General features: G+C 39.4%; 2 protein-coding genes across 6 annotated transcripts in view; one reads left to right on the top strand and one right to left on the bottom strand.

The window, feature by feature from the left end:
• The window catches only part of DNAI3 (dynein axonemal intermediate chain 3), a 135,525-nt gene that overhangs the window by 13,825 nt on the left and 101,371 nt on the right, over positions 1–20,329 (top strand). The gene's annotated exons all lie outside the window — the stretch shown is intronic.
• The window catches only part of MCOLN3 (mucolipin TRP cation channel 3), a 30,762-nt gene continuing 17,642 nt past the window's right edge, over positions 7,210–20,329 (bottom strand). For all 5 annotated transcript variants that reach the window (XM_063624229.1, XM_063624232.1, XM_063624230.1 and 2 more), the window contains 7 exons: positions 18,247–18,346; positions 15,287–15,399; positions 15,054–15,203; positions 11,421–11,522; positions 11,192–11,314; positions 10,195–10,401; positions 7,210–8,373 (listed from right to left, as the gene is read on the bottom strand). In XM_063624229.1, coding sequence (XP_063480299.1) covers positions 8,239–8,373; positions 10,195–10,401; positions 11,192–11,314; positions 11,421–11,522; positions 15,054–15,203; positions 15,287–15,399; positions 18,247–18,346 — 930 coding nt within the window. In that variant the 3' untranslated portion in view covers positions 7,210–8,238. The remainder of the gene's footprint in view (positions 8,374–10,194; positions 10,402–11,191; positions 11,315–11,420; positions 11,523–15,053; positions 15,204–15,286; positions 15,400–18,246; positions 18,347–20,329) is intronic.

Below are 20,329 nucleotides of genomic sequence, written 5' to 3' on the forward strand. Positions count from 1 at the left end.
AAAACAAATAATCCTATCAAAAATTGGGCTAAGGACATGAATAAACAATTCTCAAAAGAAGATATACAAATGGCCAACAAGCATATGAAAAAATGCTGAACATCACGAATGATTAGGGAAATACAAATCAAAACCACAATGCGATACCACTTTACTCTTGCAAAAATGGCCATAATCGAAAAATAATAGATGTTGGCGTGAATTTGGTGAAAAGAGAACACTTTTACACTGCTGGTGGGAATGTAAACTAGTCCAACCACTATGGAAAAACAGTATGGGGATTCCTTTTTTTTTTTTTTTTTTTCTGAGACAGAGTCTTGCTCTGTCACCCAAGCTGCAGTGCAGTAGTGTGATCTCAGCTCACTGCAACCTCTGCCTCCCGGTTTCAAGCTATTCTTCCACCTCAGCCTCCCAAGTAGCTGGAATTACAGTCACATGCCACCATGCCTGGCTAATTTTTTTTTTTTTTGTATTTGTAGTAGAGATGGGGTTCTGCCATTTTGACCAGGCTAGTCTTGAACTCCTGACCTCAAGTGATCCACCCACCTCAGCCTCCCAAAGTGTATGAGCCACCGTGCCCAGTCTGAATTCCTTAAAGAACTAAAAGTAGATCTACTATTTGATTCAGCAATCACATTACTGGGTATCTAACCAGAAGAAAAGAAGTCATTATACGAAAAAAGCACTTGTACATGCATATTTATAGCAGAATAATTCGCAATTGCAAAAATATGGAACCAGCTCAAATGACCATCAATCAACGAGTGGATAAAAAAATATGATATATATACAATAGAATACTACTCAGCCATAAAAAGGAAAGAAATAATGGCATTTGCAGCAACCTGGATGGAGTTGGAGACCATTATTCTAAGTGAAGTAACTCAGGAATGGAAAACAAAACATCGTATGTTCTCTCTTATAAGTGGGAGCTAAGCTATGAGGGCTCAAAGGCATAAGAATGATACAATGGGTTTGGGGACTCAGGAGAAGGGGTGGGAGGTAGTGAGAGGTGAAAGACTACACATTGGGTACAGCGTACACTGCTTGAGTGGTGGGTGCGCCCGATCTCAGAAATCACCACTAAAGAAATTATCCATGTAACCAAACACTATCTGTTCCCCAAAAGCCTATTGAAATATTAAAAGGTGAAAAAAAAGAAATATTCAAATAGTGGCTTGAATAAACTGTTTTTAAGGAAAAAAAAAAGGTGGCTGGGTGCGGTGGCTCACGCCTGTATCCCAGCACTTTGGGAGGCCGAGGCAGACAGATCACGAGGTCAGGAGATCAAGACCATCCTGGCTAACACGGTGAAACCCTGTCTCTACTAAAAATACAAAAAAAATTAGCTGGGCATGGTGGCAGCCGCCTGTAGTCCCAGCTACTCTGGAGGCTGAGGCAGGAGAATGGCGTGAATCCGGGAGGCGGAGCTTGCAGTGAACCGAGATGGCGCCACTGCACTCCAGCCTGGGTGACAGAGCAGACTCCATCTCAAAAAAAAAGAAAAAGAAAAAAGGTAATTGCCAAACCCAAGGTCATACAGATTTCCTCCTGTGTTATTATCTAGGAGTTTTTACTTTTCCACTTTCATTTACATCTATGATTTATTTTGACTTAATATTTGTAAAGGGTGAAAGGTCTGTGTCTAGGTTCATGTTTTTACATGTGGATGTCCAGTTATTACCATACTATTTGTTAACGAGACTATCTTCTCCATTGTATTCTTTTTACTCCTTTGTCAAAGATCAGTCGACTATATTAATGTGGGTATATTTCTGGGCACTCTATTCTTGTTTTAAAAACAGGATCTCACTCTGATGCCCAGGCTGGAGGCTGGAGTGCAGTGGCATGACCTCAACTCACTGCAGCCTGGATCTCCTGGGCTCAAGCAACCCTCCCACCTCAACCTCTCAAGTAGCTGGGACTACAAGCACACACCACCACACCCGGCTAATTTTTGTATTTTTTATAGACGAGGTTTTGCCATGTTGCCCAGACTGGTCTCAAACTCCTGGGCTCAAAGCAATCCACCCACCTTGGCATCCCAAAGTGTTGGGATTACAGGCATGGGCCACTGCGCCGGCCCCTGGGTTCTCTTTTCTGTTGCATTGATCTTCTTATCTATTCTTTCACCAGTACCTTGATTAGTGTAGTTTTTTGTTTGTTTTTTATTTTTTATGGTGTTTTTTTTTTTTTTTTTTTTTTGCCTAGACTGGAGAGCAATGGCACTATCTCAGCTCACTGCAACCTCTGCCTCCCAGGTTCAAGTGATTCTCCTGCCTCAGCCTCCCGAGTAGCTGGGATTACGAGCACCTGCCACCATGCCCAGCTAATTTTTTTGTATTTTTAGTAGAGACAGGGTTTCACCATGTTGGCCAGGTTGGTCTCGAACTCCTGACCTCAGGTGATCCACCCGCCTCGGCCTCCCAAAGTGCTGGGATTACAGGCGTGAGCCACTGTGCCCAGCCGATTACTGTAGTTTTATAGTAAGTCTTCACATCAGGCAGTGTTTTTTTGGTTTTTTGTTTTGTTTTGTTTTGTTCCTCTCCTTCAAAATTGTGTTGTCTGTTCTGGTCTTTTGACTCTCCATATAAACTTTAAAATCAGTTTTTTGATATCCACAAAATAACTCCCTTGGGTCTTAATTGGGGTCGTGTTGATTTATAGATCAAGTTCGGAAGAACTGACATCCTGACAATATTGAGATTTCTTATTCATATACATGAAATATCTCTCCACCTATTTAGTTCTTTGATTTCTTTCATCAGAGTTTTACAGTTTTCTTCATATAGAATTTCTACATAATGTTAGATTTATAGCCAAGTGTTTCATTTTGGGGGATACTTCTACAAATGTTATTGTGTTTTTAATTTCAAATTATAATTGTTCATTGCTGATATACAAGAAAGTGATTGACTTTTGTATATTAACCTTGTATCCTATAATCTTATTATAATTACTTATTAGTTCCAGGAGTTTTTTTTTAATTCTCTCAGATTTCCTACATAGACAATCATGTCATCTCAAACAAAGACAGTTTTATTTCTTCTTTCCCAACCTGAATACCTTTTATTTCTTTTTCATATTTTATTGCATTAGCTAGAACTTCTAGTATGATGTTGAAAAGGAGTGTTGAGGAGACATCCTTGCCTTGTCGCTGATCTTAGCATAAAAACTTCTAAGTTTCTCATCATTAAGTGTGATGTTAACTCTAGGTTTTTTTTGTAGATGTTCTTTATGAAGTTGAAGATGTTCCCCCTTGTTCCTAGTTTGCTGAGGGCTTTTTCACAAATGGATGTTAGATTTTTTTAAAATGCTTTTTGTGTTTGTATTGACATAATCGTGATATTTTTTCTTCAGCCTGTTGATGTGATGGATTACATTAATTCATGTTTGAATGTTGAATCAGCCTTGCTACCTAGAATAAATCCCACTTGCTTGTAGTATATAATTTTTTCATACATTGTTGAATTTCATTTGCTAATATTTTTGTTGAGGATTTTTGCATCTCTGTTCATAAGAGATGTTGGTCTTTAGTTTTCTTATAATATCTTTCTGGTTTTGATACTATGTTAATGCTTGTCTCACAGAATGATTAGGATGTATTCTAATTCTGTCTTCTGGAAGAAATTATACAGAATTGGTACTTGTTCCTTAAATGTTTAGTAGAATTCACCAGTAAAATCATCTGGGCCCAGTGCTGTTTTGGAAGGTTATTCATTATTGATTCCATTTATTTACTAGAATCTTATTCAGATTGTTTGTTTATTCTTGTGTTAGTTTTGTCAATTGACAATTGTGTCTTTGAAGGAATTGGTCCATACCATCCAGGTTTTCAAATTTGCAGGCATAGATTTGTTCATATTATTTTATTATCCATTGAATGCCCATGGGATAGGTTGTGATGCTCCCTCTTTCATGTCTAGTATTAGTCATTTGCATCTTCCCTCTTTTTTCTTAGTTAGCTTGGCTATAGGCTTACTGATTTTATCTGTCTTTTCAAAGAAACAGCTTTTGATTTTGTTGATTTTCTCTACTGATTTCCTGTTTTCAATTTCATTAATTTCTGCTATAATTTTTATTCTTTTCTACTTCCTTTGGATTTAACTTGCTCTTCTTTGTCCATTTTCTAAGGTAGAAGCTTAGGAGATTGATTTTTACATCTTTCTTCTTTTCTAATATATGCATTCAATGCTATAAATTTTCCTCTAGGCACTGCTTTTACTGTTTCCCATAATTCTTGATCATTTTTGTTTGCATTTGTATTTAGTTCAAAATAATTTTTAATTTCTCAAGATTTCTTTCTTTCTTTTTTTGACACAAGGTCTCACTCTGTTGCCCAGGCCGGAGTGCAGTGGCACAATCATGGCTTACTGCAGCCTCGACTTCCTGGGCTCAAGTGATCCTCCTGCCTCAGCCTCTGGATATTTCTTCTTTGACCCATGTGTTACTTAGATTCTATTAGACTTTCTATGTAGATCATAATATCTGCAAATAATGAGTTTTACCTTTTTTGTTCTAATCCATACACCTACTTGTATGTATTAATTTAATTTGAAAATAGTGTGGTGGGATAAAATAATTAAAACTCAGTATGTATTAGATAATTTAAAACTTTATTGAGTGAAAAAAGAAAATGGCATCTGAATTGTTTAAAAAAGTAACATCAGCAAAATCAATGTCTGCACAAAAACGATTTTTACAGACACAAATACTAAAATATCCACGTTGATATCTATAAACCCATTTTCTTGGTGTTTCTCTCTTGACTAGTGTGGTTTCTCTCTTGAGTGATAGAAGACCACTCTGAATCCTGAGACTTATAAACAACTTCTTATTTGTAACCCCAACAAAGGGATTTATCTGTTCCTGGTCAAGCTCTGGGCCCTGCAGCCACCACAAACCACTTGTATCAGAATCACTTTGTGTGCCGGCTAAAAATGGCAGATTCCTGGCCTCCCCCAGGACATGATGAATAAGAATCTGTGCTTAGGCTTTGATAAAGAGAAAGAGAAAAAGAGAACTCATGGACACAGGAAGGGGAACATCACACTCCGGGGACTGTTGTGGGGTGGGGGGAGGGGGGAGGGACAGCATTAGGAGATACACCTAATGCTAAATGACGAGTTAATGGGTGCAGGAAATCAACATGGCACATGGATACATATGTAACAAACCTGCACATTGTGCACATGTACCCTAAAACCCTAAAGTATAATAAAAAAAAATAAATAAAATAAATAATTAAAAAAATAAAAAAAAAAAAAGAGAAAGAGAAAGAAAAGAGAGAAAGAAAGAGGAGAGAGAGAGAGAGAATATGAATATCTCTGTTGGTATTACCTGTACATTCATGATTTTAACAAGATCTCCCAGTGGGCTGGGCATGGTGGCTCACACCTATAATTCCAGCACTTTGGGAGGCTGATGCGGGCAGATCACTTGAGGACAGGAGTTCAAGACCAGCCTGGCCCACATAGTGAAACCCTGTCTCTACTCAAAATACAAAAAAAATAGCCAGGCATGGTGGTGTGTGCTTGTAGTTTCAGCTACTCTGGAGGCTAAGGCACAAGAATCACTTGAACCTGGGAGGCGGAGGGTGAAGTGAGGTGAGATTGCTCCACTATACTCCAGCCTCCAGCCTGGGAAACAGAGCAAGACTCTATCTCAAAAAAAAAAAAAAAAAAAAAAAAATCCCCTTATGCTCACAACCCTGAAAATCATTACGGCACGAGGAGGGGACAGAGAATCTGACTTCCAGAAAATGGGGGTATCATCGACAAAAATCCAGCCCTGATTTCCTGGGCTAAGGAGACTAGAAGCCTGGAAGAAAAGTGACTTCCATTCTATGTTATTTCTTACAACTGCCTTGACATTCTCTATGATACATATATACATGTAAGGAGAACTCTAAAATGACTGGCCCATAATTTATCTGCCTACCCAGATCAAGCCATTGTACTGGTTTGAGGACAGTTCAAAAAAGTCAGTCAGTGCTATTTCTTTCAGTAGACAGAAGAGCTATTCTCTCATAGACATCATTACTAAAAATTAAGCCTTGGAATTTATCAGGGACTCCTGCCACAATAAGAGAGCCTGGAGAAATAGGAGAGAGATGTGAAGGCACCAAGTCATTGGCTGTGATTCCACAGAAGAAACATGATGACTTCAGAGCAAAGCAAAACTCCAGGCCCAACACTGGGTCAGTGGTTTCATGTTTCCATTGAAGTACTGTTAGTCTAAAAATCTCACAAGGTGTAAAGAAAAGGATTTATCAGATAATAAACATGACTTCAAAACTCACACAGAACTCTAGTCTAAAAGTGATAGTATTATAAATATTAGAACTGCCCCCAAAATAGTCGCTTAGATACTTAGATTTATTTTTTTAAAGCCTCAGGTAGTTCAGAAACAGCTTATACCTGTTATAAAACCTCCCATTTCAACACCTGGAGTCATTATTATGACTGTCATTATAATTAAATAATAAAATCTCAGTAAAACAAAATTAGAAATTTAAAAATCAGTTTTTTAAAAAAAGAGTTTGCTTTGAGAAGATCTTTACTGCACATAACTGAATTCACTTCTATTTGAATAAATAGTAAACACAATAAATATTCATGTGTTGAAAATCCCTGCAATTCTCAATTAGCAGTCTATAAGGAGTAGAGACTATTTTTATGTCTTTTTACAGCACACATTTATCTTATTTTAAAATTTTAAGCATAATTTTTTTCACATATATATGTGTGTGTACATATTTGAGACAGAGTCTCACACTGTCACCCAGGCCGGAGTGCAGTGGCATGATCACAGCTCACTGCAGTCGACTTCCTGGGCTCAAGCGATCCTCCTGCCTTAGCCTCCCAAGTAGCTGGGACTACAGGCGTATACCACCACGCCCAGTTAGTTTTTTCTGTTTTTTTTGTAGAGATGAGTCTCACTATGTTGCCTAGGCTGGTCTCGAACTCCTGGGCTCTAGCAATCCTCCTGCCTTGGCCTCCCAAAGTGCAGGGATTACAGGCATGAGCCACTGTGCCCAGCCCCGAAATATTTTTAATGTGAGTTATAGAACCTTGCCCCATGAAACCACAGCCTCTCACCCCAAAACACTTCACTGTGAGACATAATGTGCCTATGAAAGGTATAGTACATCACTAGTTTTAACAGGCTGCTCAAGTACTAATAAAATAATCATTACTTGATCAAAAATGCATTTGGTATATGCTTTAATTTCATGCATGTATAAGATACTTTTTTTACTTTCTACTTTAACACTGAAGGAGGATAGAAAACTTGTAAATGAGTATTCAAAAACCTGATCCTCTTAAGAACTAAAAGCAGAATCAAGTAACAGTTGGCTTTCATAACCAAATACAGTCATATGCTGAATAACGATGTTTTGGTCAACGATGTACCGCATATACAATGGTGGTCCCAGAAGATTATAAAACCATATTTTAACTGTCCCTTTTCTATGTTTAGATACTTACCATTGTGTTACAATTGCCTACTGTATTCAATACAGTAACATGCTGTACAGATTTGTACCCTAGGACCAACAGGCTATACCAGATAGCCTAGGTGTGTAGTAGGCTATACCATCTAGGTTTGTGGAAGTACATCCTATGATGTTTAATGACAAAATCGCCTAATGACACATTTCTCAGAACATATCTCTATCCTTAAGTGACACATGGCTGTATCACATTGTTAGCTGGTGTGCTCTTATTCTGGTACACTCTTATTCTTCCTTTCAAGAGAAGATTTTAAAATGCAATTATTACTGTATATATGGTAACTATACCCACTCTCTCAAGGATGGACTCCTGAGAGTGGTCCAAGCCAGGGTTACTGAGTTGTCCAAAGTCACAGTCAGACCGGGGATTGTTTTCCACTGATTACACAGTCTGCACAATCAGAATAGCAGGAAGCAAGAGTATCAGAGCAAAAGAGAGGCACAGAGAATACATTCTAAAGCCATGGCAAAATAAACAAGAAATAATAATAATCCAATAGCTTTCCTCATTAAAGTTATTTTTAAAAACAAGCCCAGCATAAAACTGCAAAGACATTAAATATTGCTTTTAAAAATATAAACAGTTATTGGTGAATTATAGATCTCAATTAGCTCAAAATAACAGTCTTCCAACATACTACATCTGATCTCAGAATATCCACATAGTCTTCTAACTCAGCTACACATTATGTTTTCCTCTAAAGTACAGATAAACCTGATAGCTACTTTTTACAACAGCAGAATAAAGATACTGGAGGGTCATCTTCTAATCTGTATTTTCCAGAGTTGGGTAGATCTTTGCATTCTGATATAAATGTACGAAGTTCAGTCTCTGGGAAGCCATCTTGTTGGTATTGCTAAACAGAAGAATGTAAAAAGCTTTCATTAATAAGCTCCTTGAAAACAGCTTCATTCCAAACTCAAAATGGATCATTTGGCAAGGAAGGGGGTTTTCTAGAGAGATAGTATAGTTACTTCTGAGTACCTGCAAGGAGATGTAGCCTCTAGAGTCACTCAGGTTTGGCAGAGGTAAAGGGGGCCTGGGATTCTGCAGCTGCCTACCTGAGCTCTCTTTCTGGGTCCGCTGAAACCCAAATGGGCACACTGAGTCGAAGTTTGAGTCGTCCTTCCAGGGAGAATTGAGCTAGCCCCATCCCAAGTCCGAGAACCTCTGTCACTACTCTGCCCTGCAGGCCTGTGACTTCCAGACCAGTGTGATGCAGCCATTTTTGAAGGAACATGGTTCAGGCCACAAGAAGCCCAGTGGATCTAAATTAACAGAGTTTTCTAGCAAGCTGAGGGATGGAAATCCCTGGCCTTGCCCAGAAGACCTCAGCACTGTCTTGGACTCTCTTGAATTGGCCCAGGTGTCTGGACAAAGGTCTGAATGCTGTGAGGGACCTTTCCAATCTGCACACCCTTTTGGAGTCAGTCTTCCAGCCAGACAAGTTTGTTTAAGGGCCTCATATTTATATCAGTTTGGGACCTAAAATTTCTAGGACATGCCATGATTAGAAAGGAACAGAAGTAACTTAGCTTGCCCATTTGGCAAGTGCTCTCAGCCAAAACGGAAAGAGGTTAGCATCTAAAATATGAGTTTCAGGCTTATGTCATCAAAGGTGAAAACCCATGTTACCCTTAGAGCTCTCAGATGTCACCCTCGAATAACACACAGTTCTCTGCATGCAGAGATGGAGGCAGTGAACTTTTAGAGCACCATTTGGAGGGATCTGAAGTTACAACTACATTCTTTCCCAGTTGCCTTGGTGATCCTAAGGACACATCTGCTAAGCAGATGGGAGCAAAGAGGACATTTGGTCCCTGAAATCTTGTTCAATAAGGATGAAGTCACAGCCCTGGCTTCATGAGCAAAGTATTCATCATTATTAGCTACAAACCAAGGCGTTCTCTTTATCCCTAGGGCCAATCACATGGCTTCATGTTTCTTTACCCCTCTCATACCCAGAAAGAAAAGTCCCCAAGTGGAAGTGTCTATGCCACAAATACACCTAACAGTATAAGGTTATCGGAAATTTAAACATATATGGATATTTATTCTGCCTTTCCATATTTCAACGGGCTCAAATTGATTTTTAAAAGATTTTATATGAATGACAATAGCTTTTCAGTTCAGGTATCTGACTGTATAAAGCTACATGCTAGTACTGGACCCATTAATCCTTTTGCTATTCTGGAGGCTGGGCCCCCCGGCTTGTGCCCTGCAGGGCCTTGCTAAGAAAATGGGCTCAGTTACAGTACACTCCAAACAAAGGGGTCAGTTTTTCTTTATGAAAATTGGAGTTTTTATGTTCCCCACAATATTTTGGCTTTCTGAAATGCCACATGTTTTATTCACCCAATATCTACTAACCCTTATAATTATTTACTTAGTTTTTTACTCTTTGACCTCAGGCTTCTAATGACCCTTATAATTCTAATAATAGGTTAGAAAGCTTGTGTGAGAAAGCAAAACTACTTAGAGACTAAGACTTTCAACATTCAATTTTTCCACTACTTCTATTTATCAATCTCTAAAAATAAGGTCCTTTTTCTCTATCCTGAAGAAATTAACATTCCATCAACTTTTCTTCTACCATTAGGTACTGAGTTTTACTGCTACTCTACAAGTTATAGGACAATGCTACTACTTATGGACTTATGGCTCTTGATAAACCTACCTTAATTGTTTCATATGTATCAGTGATCAGTGCAATGAAAAGACTTAAAATCATATATATAAAGAGGCTGATGAATGAGTAGAGGTAAATTCTACTAAACAGCCAGACCAAGTAACTTTTTTGCTGCATTTTTGCAAACGTGGCAAACATATCATCTCCATTTATCAGAGAGAAAAGGCACTCAGAGACCATGTTCAGAGAACGAAACTGGAAAAAGAAAAGAGAAAAGTTCACTTTATTCCATGTTCCTTCCCATTGGAGACCTTTGTTCATGACACTGTATTAAACATAAAGGGACCAGATAACCCAAGCTACCATTTTCAAACAAATAACCTGAGGTAACCATACACATTTGCTTTGTGATGCATATAACATATATAAGCCTACTATTTTTTCCTGAGACAAGCAGCTTTCTCTTAAAGTAGCCTAAATCAAATGCAGGAGCTGGTCTGCACCCTCAGTGCTTTTCTGAATCAAGCCTTGCATCTGCCCTTTACCTTAAAGAGAACTTGAAATGCCTCTGCAGAGATACCCAGGTCCCAACCATGCATGCTCATACATCTCATTTTAAAGTTTATTTCATTTAAGATAAGGGCATAATATTCCAGACTATAGCTCTAGTAATAAAATTTTCAAATATTTCTACAAGTTTCCCCCATGCTACTTTTTAAATAAAGTCACATTGTGAGAAGGCTTATCTGAATAGACTGCTCTTGGATATATCGATGAATCAAATTGACTAAACTTGACTTCACTGGTGGTAAATGGGACTTAATTACCTGATATATTGCAAGAAAGAATGTGAGACAGTTGAGTACATCAAATATTCTCTCAAGCTGGTCACACCCTTCTACTTTATAAATATGGCACTAGATATACTACCTTCAACATTTTAAGGCTGAATCACAAAATAAAAGGAGTTCACTGAAAAAGGATAACAAGCCACTGGCACTGGTAAAAGCTTAATAGTAACAGGAAAAAAGTTGCTTATCAGTACCTTGTCATGGTAAGGCCCCAGCACGATCCATCCACAGAAGCAGTAACCTAAGTAAATCATAGCTGCACAGCAGCAGAACCTGATGACATTGGGCAGCGCTGCCTGAAGGGTCAAAATGAGGAGCTGGGAAAGTAAGAGAGGCCATTAGAATGGCTTTGTCCTTTAGCCAAAGCAGTGCAATAACTTTGAGAGAAATACCAACAGCATGGAGATCCGTGGAATTCCTTACATTGTACTTTGCAAAGAAACCGAGGTATCGGATGACTCCAAGCCACACAAGCATGGTAGAAGTCCCAAGAAGTATGCTACAGACATCATAACTAGTTAGACTCTAAGAGAGAGTGGAAAAATATAATCAGATTATAAAGCAGAAATTCACTTGGCAATAAACATTGAGGTAACTATGAGTAAGGCACTGTTCTAGGTGCTAAGGATAAAGCAGTGAACAAACAAAGGTCTCTGCTCTCATAAAGCTTACACTCTAGTGGAGGAAACAAGGAGACAATAGAAATAAGTTAATAGAAACTTTGGGACATTGGCTGCTGATAATTGCTGAAGAGAAAATTCAGAGGAGGGGATAAGGAATGGGTATGGGTTTGACATTTTAAATACACTAAAAAGGAGGCATTTGAGCAAAGATCTGAAGGGAGGGAGAAGTCAGGCAAAAATCTAGGGGAGAAGCCTTCCAGGCACAGGGACTGGCAAATGCAAAAGCCCTGAGACAGGAGGGTGCTTAGCAAGATAGTGCATCGGGCTGGAGTGAGCAATAGAAAGGGTATACAGTTATAGAGATAAGGTGGCACTTACCAAGTTTGTCTTTTACTCTAACTCAACTGGGGAGATTTGAGAACCACAAACAGAGGTGATATGATCACATGTTGGCTGCTGTGGTTGACAGCAGGTTGTTGGAGGAGTGAGGAGGCTATTGCAATAATATAAATGAGAGATGGTAGCTTGGACCAGGCTGGTAATAGTGGAATTGACAAGGTGATTTTTATTCTTTTTTTTTTTTTTTGGAAACACGTGTCTCACTCTGTCACCCAGGCTGGAGTGCAGTGGCACAATCACAGCTCAATGCAGCCTCAACTTCCTGGGCTTAAGAAATCCTCCCACCTTAGCCTCCCAAGTAGCTTGGATTACAGATACATGCCACCTTGACAGCTAATGTTTTTTATTTTTCGTAGAGATGGGGGTCTCACTGTGTTTCCCAGGCTGGTCTGGAACTCCTGGGTTCAAGCCATCCTCCCGCCTCAGCCTCCCAACGTGCTGGGATTATATGAGTCACAGTGCCTGGCCAATGAAGGTAGAACAATAGGATTTCCTCTTGGATTAGATGTGGGAAAGAGGAGATTAGTGAAAGAGAGGAGTCTGTGATGAATCCGTAATTTTTGGCTTTAGTAACTGATGGGAGTTACCATTAACCGAAATTAGAAAGGCTATGGGAAAAGCAAGTTTTGATTGCACAGTTGGGGGCTTTAGATGTTCTGTTTTAGGTGTGTTAAATTTGAGAGGAAAAGCAGACATCCAAGTGGAGATATAGACTAGATGGTGGATATGCGAATCTGGAGTTCAGGGAAGAATTCTAAGTGGGGGTATAGATTTGGGAATCATTGGCATATAGATACTAAGCTATGGGACAGGATGAGATTACCAAGACAGTGGCAGAAAAGATAAGATGTCCAAGCACTATGCCTTGAAGCATTATCGCCTTAATAGGTTGGTGAGATCTGAGGGAACCAGCAAAGTCAGAAGACCAGCCAGTGACTTAGGAGGAAAACCAGGTGATAGTCCAGTGAAAGCATGTCAATAAAAAGGGAGTGCTTGGCAGTGTTCAAAGCTGCTGCTAGGTCAGGATGAGGGTACATAGTTGGTTATTGGACTTATCAGCATGAGAGAACACTGAAAAGAACGCTTTCCTTGGAGTGGCAGGGCAGCCTGATTGGAACAGACACAGAAAGAATGAGGTTTTGGGGGGCTGTGAGGTAGGAGGATTGCTTGAGCCTGGGAGTTTGAGGCTGCAATGGGCTATAATCACGCCACTGCACTCCAGACTGGGCAATAGAGTGAAACCCTGTCTCTTAAAAAAAAAGGGTGGGGTAGGGGAGGAGCAGAATCAGAAACAACAAGATTAACTACTTTTTTGAGATATTTTGCTAAATAAATGATGGTAGTAAGTTAGGGGGAGGAATTAGGGTTGAGTTACTATCTCTTAAGAAAAGGGGAAAAACATGCTAATGGGAATGACCTAGTAGAGAGAAGGAAACTGATGATCCCCAAGAGAAGGAAAACGACCTGGAGCTGTGCCCTTGAATAAACAAGTGGTGATGGCCTCTAGTAGGCAGGTGGAGGGGTTGGCCCTGAATAGTCGCCTAAATAATAATCCACAGAAGAAAAGCACAGTATATTGGCACTGATGGCAGGAGGCAGATAAATTAGGTGGGGGTTTGTGGAAATTCTGTTTTTTTTTTTTTCTATTATTTTTGTGAAATAGGAAGTAAGGTCATCAGCTTAGAATGAGAATAGGACAAGGGTATTAGAGGTTTCAGAAGAGAAGAAAACATGATATGATCATCTATGAGGCAGAGACAGTGAATGGTCTAGAAAGATATTTTGTTGGACACCATTTAGAGTTCACTGAAATTAATGATAGTTGAGGTTGGTAAAAATAAAGATTTGCTGCAAATCTCTCCCCTTGCTCCTCTTTTTTTTGGTTTTTTGTTTATTTGTCCCTAAAGTTAAACATCTATTCCAATGATACATACTATAGCCACATATAGTGGCAGCTGCTAAGTGTCAACCTAAACCCATTCTCCCCTTCCTAGGCACATGCCTGGGCTGTGTTCCCTGGCTCCCTCTGCAGTTAGGATTGACTAAATTCTATCCAGTGGGATATGTACAGAAATAAAGTCAGCCACTCTTGAGCCAAGCCATCAGTCTATGGGAGAGCTTCCACCATACTGTGTTTTTGCTTCCCATAAGCTGCAACCTGTTTGAGGCAACACAGCAATAATCATGCAGTCAGGGCAAGTCCTTAAGGGATGGCAGAGAAACAAAATGGTAGGAACATGGGTGCCTGAATGACTGTGAGACGTTGAGCTACTCACCAATCTGTAAAACCCATCCTGACTATTTAAAAAGACAGAAATAAGCTCCTATCTTCTCTGAGCCATTGCATTTGGGGTCTCTGCCCAGGTTTATAACCAACTCCCCAGGTGACTCAATCAGTTGCATCAAGACTAGGGAAACATAAGTTTGAGCAAGATTAGTTTGAACACTATTAGTTTTTTTTAATTTGATTTTTATTTTGTGGGGACAGTTGATTTTTAGGCTAGGTTAGTCTTAAAATAGATAAGCTTGTAGCACATCAATGGGAAAGTAAGAAAATGGGAGCATTCTCACTCTGAATGGACGGAGGAAACAAATGCAAGCATGCACACCATAGTGCCTTGACCTCACTTTCCCCTACAGCCCCACTCATTTTTGTTAAAGATTCGAGCATTTCTTGTAAGATTAAAAAAAAAAAAAAACTCTTACCTTAGTTACCTTGGTTGTGTATGAATTTTGGTGTGTGTAAGAATTCACAGGCCCCGCCAAAGAGTCTGAATTCAGTAGGTCTAACATGGTACACTTTTACCAGGCATCCAATGATTCTGATGCAATGGTTTGTGGATCACACTTTGAAAAACTCTGCCTAAGAGACCTCCTGACTAGATTTAAGAAAATTACCATTACCAATTTCAAGTCTACTTGATATACAGTTTGGAAGAAACAATTCATTCTGAAAATTCTCACATTCTGGAAAAATACATTACCATTAGTGCAAATCTCACATTAACAATAGCATGACTAGGAAAAAAATTACCTTAGCTTGGATTTCCATTTTTAGAATTGATCCAATGATTGTCAATATGTCACTAATAATAATCATAATGTACCATCCATTGACAAATTCCATTTGATCAGAAAAAGAAACTTCCTTCTTATAATGGAGGAGGAAAAAATTGACAAACTCCTTTAGGGAAAAGAGGGGAGGCACAGTGAATGTCTCTGTCAATCAAAATGTCAGTAGCATTCCTAGAAAGCAACATTCCCTACCTGCTGAAGCTGAAGTCCTCTAATCACAGATCTAATGCAGAGGATTAATGAAACCAAGCAAGTCAGAATGACAAAGGCATCAAAGATCATCATGTAATGAGTGTTCTTCTGAACTGAAAGCAAAGAGGATTACATAGTGCTTATGTGGTGGGACATTAATATGGTGACATCTTCTTTTTAGAATCATTTAAATAATTCAAGCATTCTTTCTGGTAAGACAACAAAGAAGCCCTGATAAACGGTCTTCCAATTAGTATTTGAAGAAGGGTAAAAGTCCTTCTTTTAAAAAATCACCACAACTGAGGCTGGGTACGGTGGCTCACGCCTGTAATCCCAGCACTTTGGGAGGCCGAGGCAGGTGGATCACAAGGTCAGGAGATCAAGACCATCCTGGCTAACTCGGTGAAACCCCGTCTCTACTAAAAATACAAAAAAATTAGCTGGGCGTGGTGGCAGGCGCCTGTAGTCCCAGCTACTTGGGAGGCTGAGGCAGGAGAATGGCGTGAACCCGGAAGGTGGAGTTTGCAGTGAGCCAAGATCATGCCACTGTACTCCAGGCTAGGCGACAGAGTGAGACTCCATCTCAAAACAAAAAAAAAAAAAAAAAGGAAAAAGAAAAAAATCACCACAACTATCATTCCAAGATCTTTAATTATAAGCCTATAGTCTTTTGTTCTTAATACAATTACTTCCCTGCATATTCTTCTTCTTTTTCCTCAGCCTCCCTCATAGCTGGAACCATAGGTATGTGCCACCATACCGGGCTAATTTTTAATTTTTTTGTAGAGACAGGGTTTCACTTTGTTGCCATGTCTGGTCTTGAACTCCTGGTCTCAAGTGATCCTCTCACCTCAGCCTCCCAAAGTGCTGAGATTACAGACATGAGCCACCATGCCCAGGCCCACCTCCCTGCATATTCGATTAAAATATACTTATCTAGGTATAAAATATTTATTATGCATTCACTATGTGTCAGGCATTTTTCTAGATGTTAGGATACAGTGGTGAACAAGATGGACAAGGCCCTTGATCTGTGGAACTTCTATTCTACTACAAAGAAGTAAACAAACACATAACAAAATACTTTCAGATAGGAGTAAGTAATAGAAAGAAGATAATCACAATAGCTAACATGTATCGAGCACATTTCTTGCCAAACATAGCTCTAAACACTTTTAAGGACTATTATGTGTTAACCTATTTGATCTTCACAGCAACTCCAGTGAGGTAAGCATGATTATCCCCACTTTGCAGGCGAGAAACCTGAAGCACAGAGAGGTCACATGATTTCCCCATAGTTGTAGGGCTAGTCAGTGGAAGAGTTGGGGGAAAATCTGTGCAGTTTGTTTCCAGGGTCCATCACTCTATGTCAGTGGTTCTTGGCATTTTTTGGGAGCTTGTTAGAGATGCACATTCTCAGGTCCTACTCCAGACCCACTGAATCAGAAACTGGGTTTCTGCAAGCCCTCCAGGTGATGCTAAAGTTTGAGACCTACTGCTCTATATGAGGGAGGTTAGTGTCGGGCAATGCGGAAGCAGAGAGGTTGATTTATATTGCATAGTAAAGGAAGGCCTCACTGAGGGAGCAGGGGGTTTTAGCTGAAACCTGAGTGATAAGAAAGAGCCACCCTTATGGAGATTTTGGAGAATCGAAAGTGTGAAGTCCTGGCCACCATGCGTGGAGCCAATGGAGAGAGGTGGGCAGAGGTGTCAGCCATTGTACACTGCCACAGAGCTTGTCTCTATTTAACAAGTTAGACTGCTCTCTGCTGACAAAAAAAAGAAAGTACTTAAGACCAGCTCTGTGATGAAGCATCCCATTAATATCTGCCAAGGAGCATAATTACTACATAAATGTCTAAATTGACTTTAGAGAAACTTACAAATTAAGAAACAAAATTTGAGAGAACGCCTAGGTGCCAGACACTTGTGTATGCTCTCATTTTCCTTATTCTGGTGTTCGTGGAGAAGGATTATAAAGTATACAGATGACGAAACAGGCTTATGTTTCAAATGTGACTCAAGAGCCTCATATATTTGAAGTTACTTATTAGTGAAAAAAATACTATCATGGCAAAATTTCATTTTATTTACTCTATCTCATTATTACGTCTGAACTTTGCAAATCAATTAGTAAGAAACTTCAGAACTGTGATTATCCAAGTACAGTCTGAATAAGGACTATTTACACATTTCTAGGCCCCACCCCAGACCTACTGGCTTGCATAGAGCTGGGGAAATTGCATCGTAGCAGGTACCCAGGATGATTCTTCTGCTGATTAGAATCTGAGAACTCCTCATCTAGTGACCATTAAGTCCAGTACAATGTACCATTATGTTAGTTATGAGAGACTAGAAAATTAGATAAATTCTTTCCAGGCAATTTTCTCTAGTTCAGCTCCAAAATTCTTGACAGTGTTTGGTCTACACCTGAATTTTTGTCCATATTTCTAAGAATAGATCCTTTTCTCTTTTAGTATACTTTTAAATGGACTGAAGACAATCATAATATGTGGGATGCTGCAGGGTCACATCCTACCTGACTTGCCCCTGGCTTCTGAGCCTTAGTTTCTTCATCTGTAAAAATAAGGATTCTCCCTATCTTAAGGGCATTTAAAAATATTAAAATGAAGAAAACTAAGGTAGAAGTAGGTATACAGCATGCACTCAGTAAGTGTTGGTCTGGGAAGATGTATGTAGGGTTTTGGTGGCGGGGGACTATGAGTACATTCTTGGTCAGGAGTGGGCAAATGAGGGCACAAGGACAGGAAGGCCATTTCAGTTATTAATGACTCACATATTGCCTGAAACATCAGAGTTGATCTACTTGTAGAGGTTTATGGACTTGAAAATGGTCTAATCTTCTATTTGCTGTTCTAGATATCCAGAGGGTGGTATTTTAATAACCATTTTACATTATTTAATAACCATTCTGAAAACTAGTAATGCTCATCACTTACTTGATCCAGATACATGCCAGTCTTTACATTCTCTGATGGAAATGTCATTATCTAAACTTATTTTAATTCTTCCACTATGGGCCTTGTTGTCAAATGTTATCTGTGAAGACAGGAAAACAGTCAAAAACATACTTATAGTTTTGGAGCCAAGACACCTCTACACATTAATTAGGAAACAATTCTTTCAAGGGGACAGGAGACCCAGATTCTCAACTCTGATCTGTTGCTAATTCCGTTCAACCATGGGAAGTTCTCTTCATTTCTCTGTGAAATGAGAAGGATGAACTAGATCTTCTACAGAGACCCTGTAGTCTCTAAAACATTATATGTCTAGGGCAGCATTTCCACTCCAAAGAATTTATATAACAAGAGCACTTCCTCTTGCTCTCCATTCTAAGTACCTCCAGATACCTTCTTCATATGAGCAAGAACTGGTACAACTGTGCTTTCTCCCAAATTCCGGCAGGACCTCAGCTAGGGGTAGATTTTTAGTGCTACTATAATTCTTACTAATACAAAGGCTCATTATTTTTGCTTTGAGACATTTCAAGTGGAGCTTTTTTGATTTTCATTCTGGGCCTAGATTTCTTAGTCACGTTGGCACCACATGTATTATAAAGGGTTTGGTGACAGGGAGTCAACAGTCACATCTTGCTTCAAGAATAACCACTTCAGGACACCAGGGGCCAAGCAGGACAAAGCTAGGCCAGAACACCTTCCATAGTTCTCCTACTGTCTTCCTTATGCAAGGACAGGCAAGGCAAGGCAAGAAAATCACTCCATTTCATTTCTGCCTCTTCTCTTTCTCTCAAGTCCTGAAGAAAAAAAGTTCTTTGAAAACTCTGTCATTTAAATAAATTGTATTGAAGCTTCTCCATATGGGGTAATTAGAAACACTTCAAATATAAGATTTCAAATGACTTTTAAAAGTTCAACCACTGTATTTCTCCTCATGAGGGATTGTAAGCTTCTTTCTTTGACAAGCAACTGAGGGCATAGTCAGTGTCTGCCCATATCCCTAACGGCTGCAAGACCCAGCCTATGGCCTCGTGCAAGGAGGATGCTCAGAAAGGATTGACTCAGAAATCCTTGCCACGGAGAAGCCATGCTTCCCTACACAAAGGGCCTCCGACTTGTACAAATAATAGGTGCTCACTAAATATCTATTGAGTAAAATCTGAGACTTAATGTCAATCACATCTCAGTAAGCTGAATCCCAAACAAAGAAGAAAAATAATGGATGGGATTAGAAAACATTAGATAGCACAGAAGAAAAAATAGTGAATTTGAAAATATAGCAACAGAAAATATCCAAAATGAAGCACACTGAAAAAAACTGAAACATAAAACAAACAGATCATTACTGAGCTATGGGACAACTCCAAGTAACCAAATATAGACGTATTTGTCTCTGAATCTCTGAAAAGGTGGGGGGGAGTGACAAAAATAATTTAAGAAATCATGCTGAATAAATATCAAATATAATGACAACTATAAAAGTACAGATCCAAGATGCTCAATGAACCCTAAACACAGGAAACATTAAGAAAACACCACCAAAGCATTTCACAATCAAATTGTTTGAAGTAAGAGATAAAGGAAAAATTTAAAAGCCAACAGATGGGAAAAAACATCCCATAGAGATGAACAAAGATAAAGATGACAGAAGATTTCTCATTAGAAATGACGCAAGCTAGAAGAACAACATCTCTAAAATGCTGAAGAAAAAAACAGTCAACCTACAATTCTATAGCCAGGGAAACTACCTTTAACAAAGGAAGGCTTGGAATAGAATAATGGTTACCAGAGGCTAGAAAGGGTACTGGGGAGGCGTGGGAGATAAATAAGAGTTAGTTAATAGGTATAGAGATACAGTGAGGGCCGGGTGTGGTGGCTCATGCCTGTAATTCCAGCACTTTGGGAAGCCGAGGCGGGTGGATCACGAGGTCAAGAGATCGACACCATCCTGGCCAACATGGTGAAACCCCGTCTCTACTAAAAATACAAAAACTAGCTGGGCGTGGTGACGCACGCCTGTAGTCCCAGCTACTCAGGAGGCTGAGGCAGGAGAATCGCTTGAACC

This window comes from Symphalangus syndactylus, chromosome 12 (genome assembly GCF_028878055.3).
Source record: "Symphalangus syndactylus isolate Jambi chromosome 12, NHGRI_mSymSyn1-v2.1_pri, whole genome shotgun sequence".
NCBI classification, from domain to species: domain Eukaryota; kingdom Metazoa; phylum Chordata; class Mammalia; order Primates; family Hylobatidae; genus Symphalangus; species Symphalangus syndactylus.